The sequence below is a fragment of the Moschus berezovskii genome, chromosome 4 (genome assembly GCF_049115385.1).
Source record: "Moschus berezovskii isolate FMDL1 chromosome 4, NW_MosBer_1.0, whole genome shotgun sequence".
NCBI classification, from domain to species: Eukaryota; Metazoa; Chordata; class Mammalia; order Artiodactyla; family Moschidae; genus Moschus; species Moschus berezovskii.
In genome coordinates, this window is record NC_142463.1 from 103,936,051 (window position 1) to 103,950,688 (window position 14,638).

At 35.3% G+C, this 14,638-nt stretch overlaps 1 protein-coding gene across 2 annotated transcripts in view; it reads left to right on the plus strand.

The window, feature by feature from the left end:
- VPS45 (vacuolar protein sorting 45 homolog) overlaps window positions 1–14,638 on the plus strand; it is a 64,261-nt gene that overhangs the window by 876 nt on the left and 48,747 nt on the right. For both annotated transcript variants that reach the window (XM_055401966.2, XM_055401967.2), the window contains exons 2-10: window positions 261–395; window positions 2,640–2,700; window positions 6,633–6,712; window positions 7,751–7,819; window positions 7,945–8,082; window positions 8,515–8,625; window positions 11,403–11,537; window positions 11,969–12,082; window positions 12,482–12,649. In XM_055401966.2, the coding sequence (XP_055257941.1) occupies window positions 261–395; window positions 2,640–2,700; window positions 6,633–6,712; window positions 7,751–7,819; window positions 7,945–8,082; window positions 8,515–8,625; window positions 11,403–11,537; window positions 11,969–12,082; window positions 12,482–12,649 (1,011 nt within the window). The remainder of the gene's footprint in view (window positions 1–260; window positions 396–2,639; window positions 2,701–6,632; window positions 6,713–7,750; window positions 7,820–7,944; window positions 8,083–8,514; window positions 8,626–11,402; window positions 11,538–11,968; window positions 12,083–12,481; window positions 12,650–14,638) is intronic.

Below are 14,638 nucleotides of genomic sequence, written 5' to 3' on the forward strand. Positions count from 1 at the left end.
AGTATTTAAGTTATCCCAGTTCAGTTCAGGTCAGTTCAGTCGCTCAGTCGTATCCGACTCCTTGCGACCCCATGAATCACAGCACGCCAGGACTCCCTGTCCATCACCAACTCCCGGAGTTCACTCAAACTCATGTCCATCGAGTCGGTGATGCCAGGAAGTAGTATTAATGGGGAAATTTTTTTTTTTAAGTCTTAGGTATTACTGCTTGTTTTTATTATTTTGGACTGGCATAATATTCTCTAATTTTTTCTTTACAGACTGGCATAGTGAGTATGGTATACACACAATCGGAAATTCTCCAGAAGGAAGTGTATCTTTTTGAACGCATTGATTCTCAAAATCGAGAGATCATGAAACACCTGAAAGCAATTTGTTTTCTTCGACCTACCAAGGTACTACATAAACAGCTGCCATGTGCTTAGGCAAATACAGCACACTAGGATCTGGAAGTATTATGAAGACAAAATAAATTTCTATTATCATCATTTGTGGCATCATAATTATACTGGCTTATCAGTTATAACCATGACTTTCCTCCTTTCCATATCTCAGTCACTCCTCACAGCTAGATTTCCTTCAAGACGTTTTGTAGGTTCTCAGCTACTTGCAAAGCCGCTAACTGCCCTGAGACCCACATCTCTTTATTCTGAATGAAACTCCACACCTATCCACTGAACACCATTACCATTTAATCTTACATACTTATGTCAGTGTTTTGAGTCTTTATCATTTTATTCATATCTATGTTCAGGAATCTTTAATGGCTCAATTTTACTTCCCTGACATATTTAGTAGCCCTCAGGTCTCTCCTCTAGCTGGCCAGGTCTGCCCTTATGTATTCAGTCTTGTATGTCCTGTCTCTGCTCCTCCACTGCAGCCAAATAGGCCTTTGAATGATCCTTCTACATGCTCACACCTGCCCCGTTTGTTCTTGTCTCCTAATTAAAGGTTACCCTTCTGTCAGTTTTCGTCCATTATCTAAATCTAACTTGAATCTTCCTTTAAAAATCCTTTACTATTTATCTTATTTTGTATATTCTCTTGTTTTATATTCACGTTCTTAACTCCAGTGCTTGTGTATTATGTACTTTCCAAGATGCAAATCTTACTGTGTCACCACACTTGAAATCCTTGAATGATTTCTCATTGCTTTTATGATAAAGACACAACTCCTTCTTCAGCGTGGCCTGCAAGGCCCTGTATGGTCTAGTTCCTACTATTTCTATAGCCTCATTTCAAACCATTCCCCGTTTGGTCTTAGCCACACTATTCTTTCAGTCCACTATATTCCATCATGCTGCAGGACCTTTGCACAGGTTTCTCTGTTTGCTGGACCCTTCACTCCCTCAAGCAAATCTTTCCTGGCCTTGCTGACCAGGTCAAACCCCCTCTTATAAATACTTATAGCACCATCTTCTCCGAACTATTGCTTGTCATGGTTGAAGTCTCATATGGTTTGTATGACTAATTGATATGTCTCATGTACCAGCAGTAAGTTCCAGAAGAGCAGAGATGATGTCCATATTTTCACACTACTGTGTCCCCAGTGTCTACCACATAGCAGATACTCAATACGTAGTTCTGAATTAATATATCAACTAATTCTTTTGTTATAGTAGTTTCCAATTGTTTCTTATTAGTCATGAAATTTTGGTTCTGAGAGGGGTCTTAAAGATAATTTAGTCCATCATCGCCTAATTTTTTTTATTAGAGAAGCTCTTTCACAGCCTTATGTATATGTTCTCTCAAGCTCAAAATGTGTTCTTAGAAACAATTTTTCCTTAAGATTACATTTAAAGTTAATTTTTTAAGTTAATTTTTAATATATTTTAAAATTTAAATGACAGTTTTTAAGGTCATTTTTCCATTTATCAAGCAATATGTATTGGTTACATTACTTTTCATTCTGTAAGGAAATGTATGGTTTTTTAATATTCAAAAATGATATTTTATATCATGTAGAGTTTGGAGATCAACTTTATACTGAAATTTAGCCATATGTTATAGTTTCAAAAGTAGATAAAACCTGCATTATGATCTTACCTAATTGGAATTATGTTTTGACCATATGAAAATCAGTTGTTTTTTATTTCTAAATTTCATGGTTTATTTTTAAATAATGCAATTATACAAAAGGCTTTAACCTACTGTTTATAAATACTTCAAAAATACTGCAGTTCTGCCACCTTTGGTCCCAATAAGTTAAAAGCCCAAGTGAATATAATTAACTATATTTTCTCTTGAATGTTGATTTTTAAAGGACTAGACAAATTTTGATGTTCTACAGAAAAAATAAGAATTTTGATCAGATGAATACAAATTTACAGACAAACAGCTTGAGACAAATTTGCATAATTGTTATCTATTTTATGTTGTATTTCAACATCTATGTACTTTATATTTTTTAAAACTAATTTGACCAGAGCAGTGCAGCTATATCACATATGATTTGATCGTTATATTTAATGTATCTCTTTTATCCCCAGTCCTCACCCCTCCCAACACAGGCACACTTAATCTAGACCTCAGCACAGTAGACTCTTAGTAAATACTTAAATAAATCAATGGATTTTACATATTTATTACTTGATCACTTAAGCGGTTTTTCTCATTTTGTTTGTTCTTTTCTTTTCTAGGAGAATGTGGATTATCTGATTCAGGAGCTCCGAAGACCTAAATACAGTATATATTTTATTTGTAAGTATTTTTGCACCTGTTTAATCATGTAACTAAATCCTAGCTAATATGTTCTACTACGTACTGCATATCATCAATAAATTAATTGAATCCATCACTCTAAGAGTCTGGCGGGTGTTTTGTCCTTCAAAGTATTACCCGTATTGGACCAGCATTCTGTTTCTGAGAACTAAATGTGGTTTCCACTCATCATTGACTGCTTAGGTTAAAAAAAAAATTTAAGTTTTACCTTGCCTTTCAAATTTCCTTATAAGTTAAAAGTTGTAAGTAGTTAACTTTCACATTCCACCTTTGCCAAAAAAAGTATGTATACTTATTCCTATTTTACACTGTTATGAACTGACATAGAAGCCGATTTATTTATTTGGAGGGAGGATATAGTTGAGTTTGTTGGAAAAGCAGAGATTTACTTTACATACCATTCTTCATCTCTTTGCAACTTTATGTAATACTTGAAAGTAAAAGTCATCAGATATATATGTCCTGTTTGCACAACTTTTGGGCAGGGGAGGAGAGGTGGAGGCCTGGAAATAAACTAGGTTTGTGGTTATCATACAATTTATATGGGTTTTTTTTTTTTTTTTTAAATCTAATACATTTTGCTTTGGAAGTTACATCTTTTCTCCTCTAGATGTCATTATTGATCTTTATAAAATTAATGTAGGTTACTTAAAAGCTTTGGAGTTTTTGGGTTTAGACTATAGTCTTAAGACATACATACTTTCTTCAGGATATATTGCAATTTAATAATGGTACCAAAAATTAACATTTGTGATAAGACACTGTATTTTATAAAAACTCTCTCATATATTATTTTATTCAGCCTTTAAAACAACCTCAGGAGGTAGAAATAGGCAATTTTATTCATTTCTATTATCCTACTTTTGTTTTTGTCATTGTTTTTTTTTTCTGTTAATAATCACAGGTTTTCATTTTCAGTTAAACTTTTCCTTTTGAGATAATTATAGATTCACATACAGTTGTAAGAAATAATACATAGATCCCATATACTATTTACCCTGTGTCCCCTAATGAAGCATCTTACATAACTATAGTTCGGTATCACATCATACCATATTGACATTGATACAGTAAGGATGCAAAGCATTTCCATCTTCCTAGGATCCCTCACATTGCATTTTGTCTACTTCCCTCCCATCCCAGCCTCCTCAGTAACCTCTGGCAACCACCAGCCTGTTTTCCATTTGTATAATTTTGTCATTTCAATAATGTTATATAAGTAGAATCATGCAGTATATAATCTTCTGAAATTGGCTTTTTTTCATTCAGCATAATGCTCTTAACAATTCATCCAGGTTGTTGTGTATCAATACTTGATTTAAAAAAAAATTTTTTTTTTTTTAAATTTATTCCATGGTATGACTATACCACAATTTGTTTAACTGTTCACATAATGAAGGACATCTGAGTTGTTTCTAGTTTGGGCTAATACAAATAAAGTTGTTATAAATATTTGTGTACAGGTTTTTGTGTGAACATAAGTCTTTATTTCTCTGTAATACATAATTCCCAGGGATCAATTGCTTGGTCATATGGTAGCTGCATGTTTAGTGTTTTAAAAAACTACTAAATGTTTTCTGGACTTAGTATGCCATTTTACAAATACAGTAGCAATATCCAGGTGATCTAATTTCCTTGTATCCTAACAAGCATTTAGCGTTGTCCCTGGTTTTCATTTTAGCCATTCTGATACGTATGTAGTCATTCAGTAACTTTTTAGTCTGATTACAAGCTAGGTACTTAGGATAGGAAAGTGTAGAAACTTTTGTATTCAGCCACACACACACACATTTATAGAAGGAGATCGATTCTCCATGCTGCCAAATCTATGTGCACATTTAATAGAATCACTGTTTTGCTGAGTCTCTTAGCTAAAAAGTGAATGGATATTGAGATAAAAGACTCCTTTTTCCTATGAAGAGTTATCTGATGCAGTGGCCAAGATTAATAATGAATAATAAATCTAGTATTTACTCTTCTGGTTCTAGAGATTGATTTAGGCTGTGAATCTGTGAAGTCGAAGAAAAAAATGATATATGTTAAAGTAGTTAGCACTAAGCCTAGGAAAAATAGACTGTTGAAATGTCTTGGGTGGAGCAATTTGACAGTTTTATTTAATTGAAATAAACTAAAATGAGTTTATATATAGTGATTTTATTCTTTTTTTTTTTAGAGGATAATCGCTTTACAATGTTGTGTTGGTTTCTGCTGTACAGTGTGAACCAGCTATAATTATACATATATCCCCTCCTCTTGAGTCTCCCTCCCACCTCTCTAGAGCACAGGGTTACTCTCCCTGTGTTATACAGCAGCTGACTCACAGGTTTTTGCAGCTAACATGAAACCAGGTGTCCCACTACAGCCCTGGCTTCAGGTCCTAGTTTTCTCTCTGTCGGGCTGTGTGATCTGGATAAATCAGTCCCTATGAAGGTTAGTTACTGATCATAAAATGAGGATGGTAATACAGACCGTGTGTTCTGAACAAAGTTGTTCTTTATAGACTTTCAGCACAATTTATATCAGCACTAAACTGGCCTTCTGCTCATGTCATTTTTTAATAATTTTATTTTTGTATATTCTTATGTCTACTAAATATCTTGTATTTAGTATTAGTATCCTATCCTTTATTTTTAAAAAAACTTTATTGTGGAAGTTTTCAAAAGTAGACAGAATAGCGTAATTAATCCCAATGTACCCATCATCTAGTTTCTACAGTTACTGTACCATGACCAATCTTGTTTTAGCTGTACTGCTGTCTACTCCCTCATCAACATTATATTGAAGAAAATCTAACAGATTGTATGATTTCATCCATAAATATTTCCATGTGCATCTTTAAATAATGACTCATTTTTTAAAAATAGCATTAGTACATCCAAACAATGAGAAGTAATTCCTGTTTATTCAAGTATTCATTCAGTGCTCAGATTTCAAATTCTTTCATGCCTTTTTTTTCCTGCTCAGTTTGTTTGAATTAGGATCATAGTAAGGTACACACATTGCTATTGGAAGATACACTGTTGAAATTTCTTTAATCTTCTATAGCTCCTCTCTCTAACTTCACCCCCACACAGTCTATTTATTGAAGAAACCACAAAACCACGTCCTTCTGTTAGTTTCCTTCAGCCTCTGATTACATCCACATGGGATAGTTTAACATGTGAAGGAAAGGGCAACCCACTCCAGTATTCTTGCCTGGAGAATCCCATGGACAGAGGAGCCTGGCAGGCTGCAGTCTGTGGGGTCGCAAAGAGTCGGACACAACTGAGCGACTTCACTTTCACTTTCAATTTAAAGAACTATCTTTCAGTTCCTATAAATTGGTACTTGGATACACAGGTTTAATTAAATTCAATTTGATTTCTTTTTGAAAAGAATATTTCATCAGCAGTGTTGTGTGCTTCCGTCGATTGTCTTACTGACACTGGCAAAGGTTAATACTCAATATTTAGTTCCATCCATTGATTCATTAGGAGTTGGAAAAAAAAATGGTGTTTTAATTCTATCGTTATCATTCCTGCTTTGCTTTTTAGCTGGAAAATTGCTATAGTTTCCCCTCATCTATTAATACTATTTGGTTATCTGATGATACAGTTGGGATATAAAAGGGCAAATACTTATTTCTTTTTAAGTATTCGCTCTTTTCAATATAATGATTTGGTTCCCTGGGGTTCTCCAGTGCCTATAATAATGGTTCCTTTTTTTTAGTATTATGAATTTACAGATTTAAATATATTTGTGTTATTCATTCCAATGTGAAGGTGTTTGACTTATACCGCAATGTAAAGTATAGTACCACATATACTAAACTTCATTTTGTTCATTAGACTTTAACTGTCAGGCCCCATTATGTCTAATTGTAACAAAAATTATCTCCTCTGAGTAAACCACAACTTACATGTCTGTTTCAGATTTCAGTAATGTAATAAGTAAGAGTGATGTGAAGTCATTAGCTGAAGCTGATGAACAGGAAGTTGTGGCTGAGGTTCAGGTAAATATATTGGTCCTCTAACACATCTCTTTTATTGGCCCTTTCTAAAGATTTGAGTCTATAAATAAGGAAAGTGCTGTCTCTTAAGAAGGGAGGCTGTTGATCAGACACAATAAATGTGCATTGAATCACACTGTACTTATATATATATATATATAGAAAGTTTGGAAGAGGTATCAAATTGAATGGGAATAGAATTAAAGAAGTCAGTGGAAATAAGGAGATTGGAATGGTACTGGACTGGCAGGGAGGGTTTCACAGTGTTGGAGTCAGAGGCAGTTATGTTTTATAAAGGTAGTCTTATGAGCTATGCTATAAGAATTTTCATCTGCACAGTTATAGTTTGTGTCTGATTGGGAGAGAATAGGAAGTAAAGGATGAATGGGGTTTGTTAAAGGAATAAGCAGATTGGTCATTAGGTTAAAATTTGGAAACTTCAACATTCTACATGCTATGGAATACCTCACATTAGAACATTTCATGTTACCTTTTCCTTCTTAAACCCTTTAGTGTTCTTGAACACATTTATCACAAATGTTTTAAACACATTTATTACCTCAGTGAAGAATATCTCCTCAGGGGAGCAAATAAGCAAGCTTTGGATTTTTAGAAGGATGTGCTAGGTGATAAATGAGTAAAAAAGAATGACTTATTTTAAATCACATTCTCCCTCATGAGAATACACTGGACAGCAATGTTCTTACTCATCTGAGTGTAACACTGTATATCTTTAGCAGTGTTTTATTTTTACTAATTGAAAAGTCTCCTTAAATATCTTATGTATACTTATACAACTTTAGGGTTTTGATCGGGTTTTTTTTTTAAGATTTATGTTTGCTTCTATTTTATAATTGTCTTATTAATTCCCTCACATTGACTATTGTTACTCAATTGTTAATTGATCAATTTTTCTTTTTTATACCTGTATTTCCTCCAATTTGATTGTATCACATAGTATTATATCACATATGAAAAATATTATTGCATGATACAGTTAGTTTGTGGAATAACTGACTGATCTTGGTGCTTTGTTTGTAGGAATTTTATGGTGATTACATTGCTGTGAATCCACATTTGTTTTCCCTCAATATTTTGGGTTGCTGCCAGGTATGGAAAGAAGGGAGGGTTTTGTTTGTTTGTTTATTTAACAGATGGAAGTTAATTCAGTAAGTAATTGGACTTGTAAGAAAAAATTCAAATATGTTCTATGAATGTATGTTTTTAACAAAAAGGGTCGAAATTGGGATCCAGCCCAGCTATCCAGAACAACTCAAGGACTGACAGCTCTCCTTTTATCTCTGAAGAAATGTCCGATGATTCGTTATCAGCTTTCATCAGAAGCAGCAAAGAGACTTGCAGAATGTGTTAAGGTACGGCATTCTGTATCCTCAGTTCCAAAACATCAAGACCATTAATTTCCTTATCATATTTCAGAAACTAAAGGAATATTTTATCTGAAACCAAGGAGATGATAGGTTTATTGGCAAAGAGGTAGGAATTATATTTTGAGACCCAAGGCAACAAATTAGAGCTAAGATTCTTAGGTTTAACTCAGGAAACGTTTGCAAGCTACTTAACTTCTTTTGATCCAATTAAACCGCTTGTAAAATAAGAGTTTCAAATTCCAACTCCTTAAACAGAATGCTACTAAAATTTTATCAAGCTTTTGAATCCTTTTATGGAAGGCCTTTGAAAGTGCAAAAAACTATTGTAAACGTGGTTTTTATGTATGAATTTTCTATTTATGTCATCTCTATCTGCTACCAATTGGTTGACCAAACGTCTTTCTCTCTTACCCACAGCAAGTGATAACTAAAGAATATGAACTGTTTGAATTCCGGCGGACTGAGGTCCCTCCACTGCTACTTATTTTAGATCGCTGCGATGATGCCATCACCCCATTGCTAAACCAGGTGCAGAGCCCTTTGTTAGCACGACGGAAGGATGATTTCAAGTGGTATTCATCAAAATGCAGATGTGGAAATGAACATGGTTCATTTATTTGCCTCCTATTTTCAGCTATTCTTGTTTTTGCCTTGTGTTTCCTAGTATTCTGGTATCAGTGTTCTAGCCACAGTCATCTTCAACTCTTGCTTCTGCCTCATCCTTCCTGTCTCTTTCTGCCACCATTCCTAATTAAGGCAACTTCTAGGTTCTCTGGAGTTTCCATGGTGGCTTAGAAGTGAAAAATCTGCCTGCAGTGCAGGAGACATGGGTTCAATCCCTGGGTTGGAAAGATCCCCTAGAGGAGGGCATGGCAATCCACTCCAGTATTCTTGCCTGGAGATTCCCATGGACAAAGAAGCCAGGGTCACAAAGAGTCATACATGACTAAAGCAACTGACCACACATGCACACTAGGTTCCGTAGATTCTACTTTTCCAGTGTCTATCTGTTCTTTCCCATTCATATTAGCATTACCTTGGTGTAACTAATCTCTTACAGCAGTAGTCCCCAGCCTTTTTGCCACCAGGGACAGGTTTCATGGAAGACAGTTTCTCCATGGACAGGGCTCGGAGGGAGGGGAGCCAGAGGGGTGGTGTTCTGGCCTTGTATGGTGGTGTTCAGGTAATGCGATCTATGGGGAGTGGCAGATGAAGCTTGAGTACACTCGCTCACCCAAGGCTCACCTCCCGCTGTGCAGTCTGGTTCCTAACAGGCCAAGGACCACTACCAGTCTGCGGCTCAGGGGTTGGAGACCCCTGTGTCATAGGAATTCTGAAATAGTCATCTACTTGATTTCCCACTTTTAATTGCTTTCCGCTATAATGTATCTCACAGATACAATGTTATTAAATTACTTTTTCTAAAGCTCACAACTCTTATCCTATTACTCCTGACTTAAAAATCTTACCTGTTTCCCATTTGCCTGCTGGATTAAATACAGACTCCTGAACTTGACCACCATGATCCTTCATAATGTGGGCTCAACCTTCTAGAAAACCTGCAGCTCACTACTGTGTAGATATGCCTGATTATTCTCTGCCATCATTTTATTCATGCTGTGACCTCGATCTGAACTCTGAAATGTTTGGAATACATTCTCTTCCCATCTTCACCTCTTAAAATTCTTATTTGTTAAAACCACTTGAAATATATCCTTGAAGCTTTTACTCTTTTGTCAGATATAATTTTTTTTTATTCAAATTACTGTAGAACTTTTTCTCTCATGTCTCATGCTGCACTTTCTATGTTGTACCTTTGTTTTCACATTCTTCTAGGTTATACATCCCTTCAAGGCAGACTATGTCTTACTAATGCTTGTTCTGTGAATTCAAGTGCAATGCCTTACAGTTTGTAGATGCTTTATTAATAATGACTTTAAATTTGTAGGAAAAGGCACAGTCTATATTTCAGTTCCATCTCAGCTTATAATAATGTTAATGCTAGGGGAAATCTGTGGCTGTGGAGTACAACTCCTCTATGATACAATAGCCTTATATTCTTAAAATTCAAAGTAATATAACTTTACATGTTTTATATATGACATATTTTATATACTTTTAGTAATAATTAAAGAAATTTGATAGTGTAAAGAAGTAGAAAGAATAATTGCCTATAATTCTGTTTCCCAAAGAAAAGCAATCATTCATTCAACAGATTTCACTGAGGACCTGATAGGTACCAGGTACTGTATTAAGTACTGGAGATAAAAGGTTAAAAGATGCAGTCTCTGTTCTCAAAGAGTTCATGATCCAATGAAGAGAAAGTAAACCGATCATTTTAATTATGAAGTATGTGCTAATGGCAAAAGCATGCACAGGATGCTGTGTATGGAAGCATAAAACATTTTGTTGTACTTATTTTAAATGCTCTAATGAAACTTGTTTTTTCAAGGATTTACTTGGCAAATATTTTAGGAAATAAAGTGCTTTCTTTTATAACCTCTTAAGTTATTATAACAAATCTAGATTATTTATATATGTATACACTTATACATATATAAATATTTAGTTTTAGACTCTAGGTTTAGGGAGTAATTTGCTGAAAAATAGTTTTCTCTAATGGGCCTATGACTAAAAGTAACCTATTCTCCATAAAAGGTGAAAAGGCAAATTTTGGGGTTTCTCCTTTTCAGTTTTACCAAATAAGTTCACATTTTGTAAAACTGGAAACCAGTCCTTCTTCACAATGCATATTAAGTAAAAATATATAATAAAGTGGATTCACAGGCAACTTTCTGAATATGCATGTTTTGATCAACCTATAAGGTTTTTTCTGATAATATTAGTGTTCCCAGGATAAATATAGCACTACTCAGATCTGCAAGACGTAGTTCTCATGCTGCAGAAAAACCACAGAAGCATACAGGAAATGGTACAGCTTATAACTGCAGTACCAATATAGCCCTATCTGTGAAGCCAAAAATATACTCTTAATTCACAGGCAAAAATTGGAGCTAATGATAGATCTAATTTGTTTTTTTTCTATCAGGAATATTAATCTAGCTGCCCTTCTTCCAAAAGTGTGAAATCTAAAAGTATTTTGACTTTTGGATGTTTAACCAATTAAAATAAGAATCTTAATGCTTAGTATAGCACAAAATATTAATAAAATTTGAGCCAAATAGAGAACCTCCATGTAAAAAAGACTAGTTTACTAAGAATATTATCAGTTTTCGTTTTCCTGCCAATTAATATTTCCACATTTTGTTAGTTACCAATTTTTTTGGTCATTATTCTTTATTTAGTGGACATACCAGGCCATGGTCCATGAACTGCTGGGTATAAACAACAATCGGATTGATCTTTCCAGAGTGCCAGGAATCAGTAAAGATCTGAGAGAGGTGGTCCTATCTGCTGAAAATGATGAGTTCTATGCTAATGTAAGTGGTTTAAAGTTCTTTTTAATTGTTTCTATGTGAGGTTAATCCTGATTTGTTAGAATGGGAGCAGGTGTGGGATTTCGTGTGGAAGGATGAGCGAGGCATCCTATAGATAAACTGCATCTCAAGGGAAGACAGAAGACTTTTTTCTAACCCTTTAACAATACCTTTTTCTTAGTAATCATATACTTAGTTTTGTACTTTAAAAATTAGAACCCAGTTTATTTACTGCCCTCCTGTCCGTAGCTCTTTGTGAGATTTGTAGTGGTATTCATCACCAGTGTCCTGGCCAATATCCAGATTTGGTAATTACAATGAAATTTTCTTGCCCTTCAATTCTAACTGTATTCATTGCTCTTTTTCACTCCTTTTAAATTGTCTGATAGTCAGCCTAGTGGATAGAACTGTGTTTGCAACTTCCTTTTTCACAGAATATGTACCTGAACTTTGCTGAGATTGGTAGCAACATAAAGAATCTCATGGAAGACTTTCAGAAGAAGAAACCAAAAGAACAGCAAAAACTAGAATCAATAGCAGACATGAAGGTAAATTGAACATGTACATGGATGACTAACATGCAAGACTTTGGAACTATTCATGTAAGCAACATTTCTGGAATATTCTGGGTCTGATTTCTGCCTTGATCCCTTTTGTTTGGTTCAAGATTATTTTCTCTTTCTCCTTAGGAAACAATATAGTGAAAACTTCATAGTAAGCCATGAACTTCTTTCCATCCTTCAGTCATGTTTGAACTATTTAATGACTCAGTCTACTGACATATACCAGTCCTTCTCTTCTTAAGCATATCAAAATGCTGTGTGATTGAAAGTTTTGGATGCCTTATTCTGGGCAGAAGAATAATCCCTTCCTTTTTTTTCTCTTCTTCATACATGCCTGTCCTCAAGAAATAACAGAACCGCCAATTCATGTTTTTCTTATGGCAGGCCTTTGTTGAGAATTACCCACAGTTCAAGAAGATGTCTGGGACTGTGTCAAAGCACGTGACAGTGGTTGGAGAACTGTCTCGGTTGGTCAGTGAGCGGAATCTGCTGGAGGTTTCAGAGGTTGAGCAAGAACTGGCCTGTCAAAACGACCATTCTAGTGCTCTCCAGGTATCTATTCAGTCCAATTTGATGAGCACCTGCTGTAGTAAGCTACTGTGGCAAGCAGAGCAGGCGATATGAAGGCAAGTAATCCTTCTTAACCAACATGGAATTTACAGTCTAACAAGGAGTTGAGACAGGAACACAAATTAGTATTATTTAAGATAGATGGGCTTCCCTGGTGGCTCAGATGGTAAAGAATCTGCCTGCACTGCAGGAGACCCAGGTTCTATCCTTGGATGGGGAAGATATCCCTTGGAGAAGGAAATGGCAACCCACTCCACTATTCTTGCCTGGAGAATCCATGGGCAGAGGAATCTGGTGGGTTACAGTCCATGGGGTTCCAAAGAGTTGGACACGACTGAGTGATTAATACACACACAAGATAGACAGATGATAAGAGGCACAGGAGAAGAAAAAATGTGCAATCCCTAAGAGTTCAGGCAATTAACTGAGTGTTTAAGAGGGCAACCCAGTCAACTAGAAAGAATGCTAGACTAAAATCAGAAGACCTAAATTTTAGTGTTTGATTTGCCACTGCTGACTTTGGGACCTGGAGCTGTTGGCTTAATTTCTTAGCATTTTCCTTATTTGTCAAATAGATATAATGATATGTATCTCACAGGATTGTTAGGAAGATTTAAAGATACAATATCTATTAAAATGCTAGCGTCACCGACTCGATGGACATGAGTTTGAGCAAGCTCTGGGAGTTAGTGATGGACAAGGAAGCCTGGTGTGCTGCAGTCCATAGGGTCGCAAAGAGTTGGACTAAGCAACTGAATTGAAATTTATACTATTGAGCATCTGCTTTTTATTCCATGAACATGTGAATGCCTGCTCCATGTACATAGTACAATGAGTATCTAGAGAAACAAAAATAAATAAAATACTATCTTTTTCCTCAAAGAGTTCACGTATTAGTAAGGGAGAAAGAAATTTAAACCAGGAGTTATAATATATGCAATAAGTGCTATACTAGAGGTATTACAAAGGGATATGGAAATACAGAGGAAGGACGGCTGTTTTCTGTAAGAATGTGGCTTCTTAGAGCTTCTTAGAGAAGATGATATTACTTTTCAAGAAAAGAAATTCTCAGCAGAGAGAATGCAGACATGGAGATGTTAAGAAAAAAAAAGCCAAGGGAACAGAGACTAACTCAGTGTAGCTAGTGCTGGATACAAGATGAGGCATGGTCTTAGATAAGCCAGAAGGACAGATTGAGGCCTGGTTATGGCCTCTGAAAAGAGATTGGACTTTAATCTTAAAATGACAGGAGCTATCAGAGGATTTTAGCAGAAAAGTAACATAAACAGACAATTAGGCAGCATTTCAAGTTAATGTTTAAGTCAGAGTTGTGGTACTGACTATAGTAAGATTTGAGGTTATTAGGGACAGTTTCTTAGAGAAAGTGATATTTAGATGGACTGTAAATAATGAATAGAATCTGGAGGAGGATTTCAGCAAAGCAAAGATGCAGAAGTATGCAAAAAAATAATAAACAGCATGACCTGTTGAGAGTGGGTGTGGAAGAGAAATAGGAGATAAAATTGAATTGGTAAACAGGAGCTAGTTTATGAAGACGCTTGTCAGAGGAATTTGTATTTGCTGAGATAGGCAAAGAGATCCAGCATAGAGTCTTATGTAGTATTTTTAGGAAATTTAATAAGGATGCTTTGGAGGTGAAAAAATTAAAACCCGGGAGGCTAAAAAAACTCTTCATAGTAGTAAAAATGTGTAGAAGGACAAATATGAAAGACAATATCAAAGAGAGAAAATAATTCAGAGACAGGTTGGCTATAAGGATAACAAGAGAGAACAAATCAGAGATAATTCCAAAGTTCCTGAGACGTGACAAAATGTGGTATCACCAACAGTAAGTAACTTGGGAATGAGAGTCCTTTGGGAAATGGCTGTTTCTAAGCCATTTATTATAAGAAGCACATTTCCTTACTAATAGGACCCTATATTTAAATCCTAGTCTCTTTCTCTCCTGCA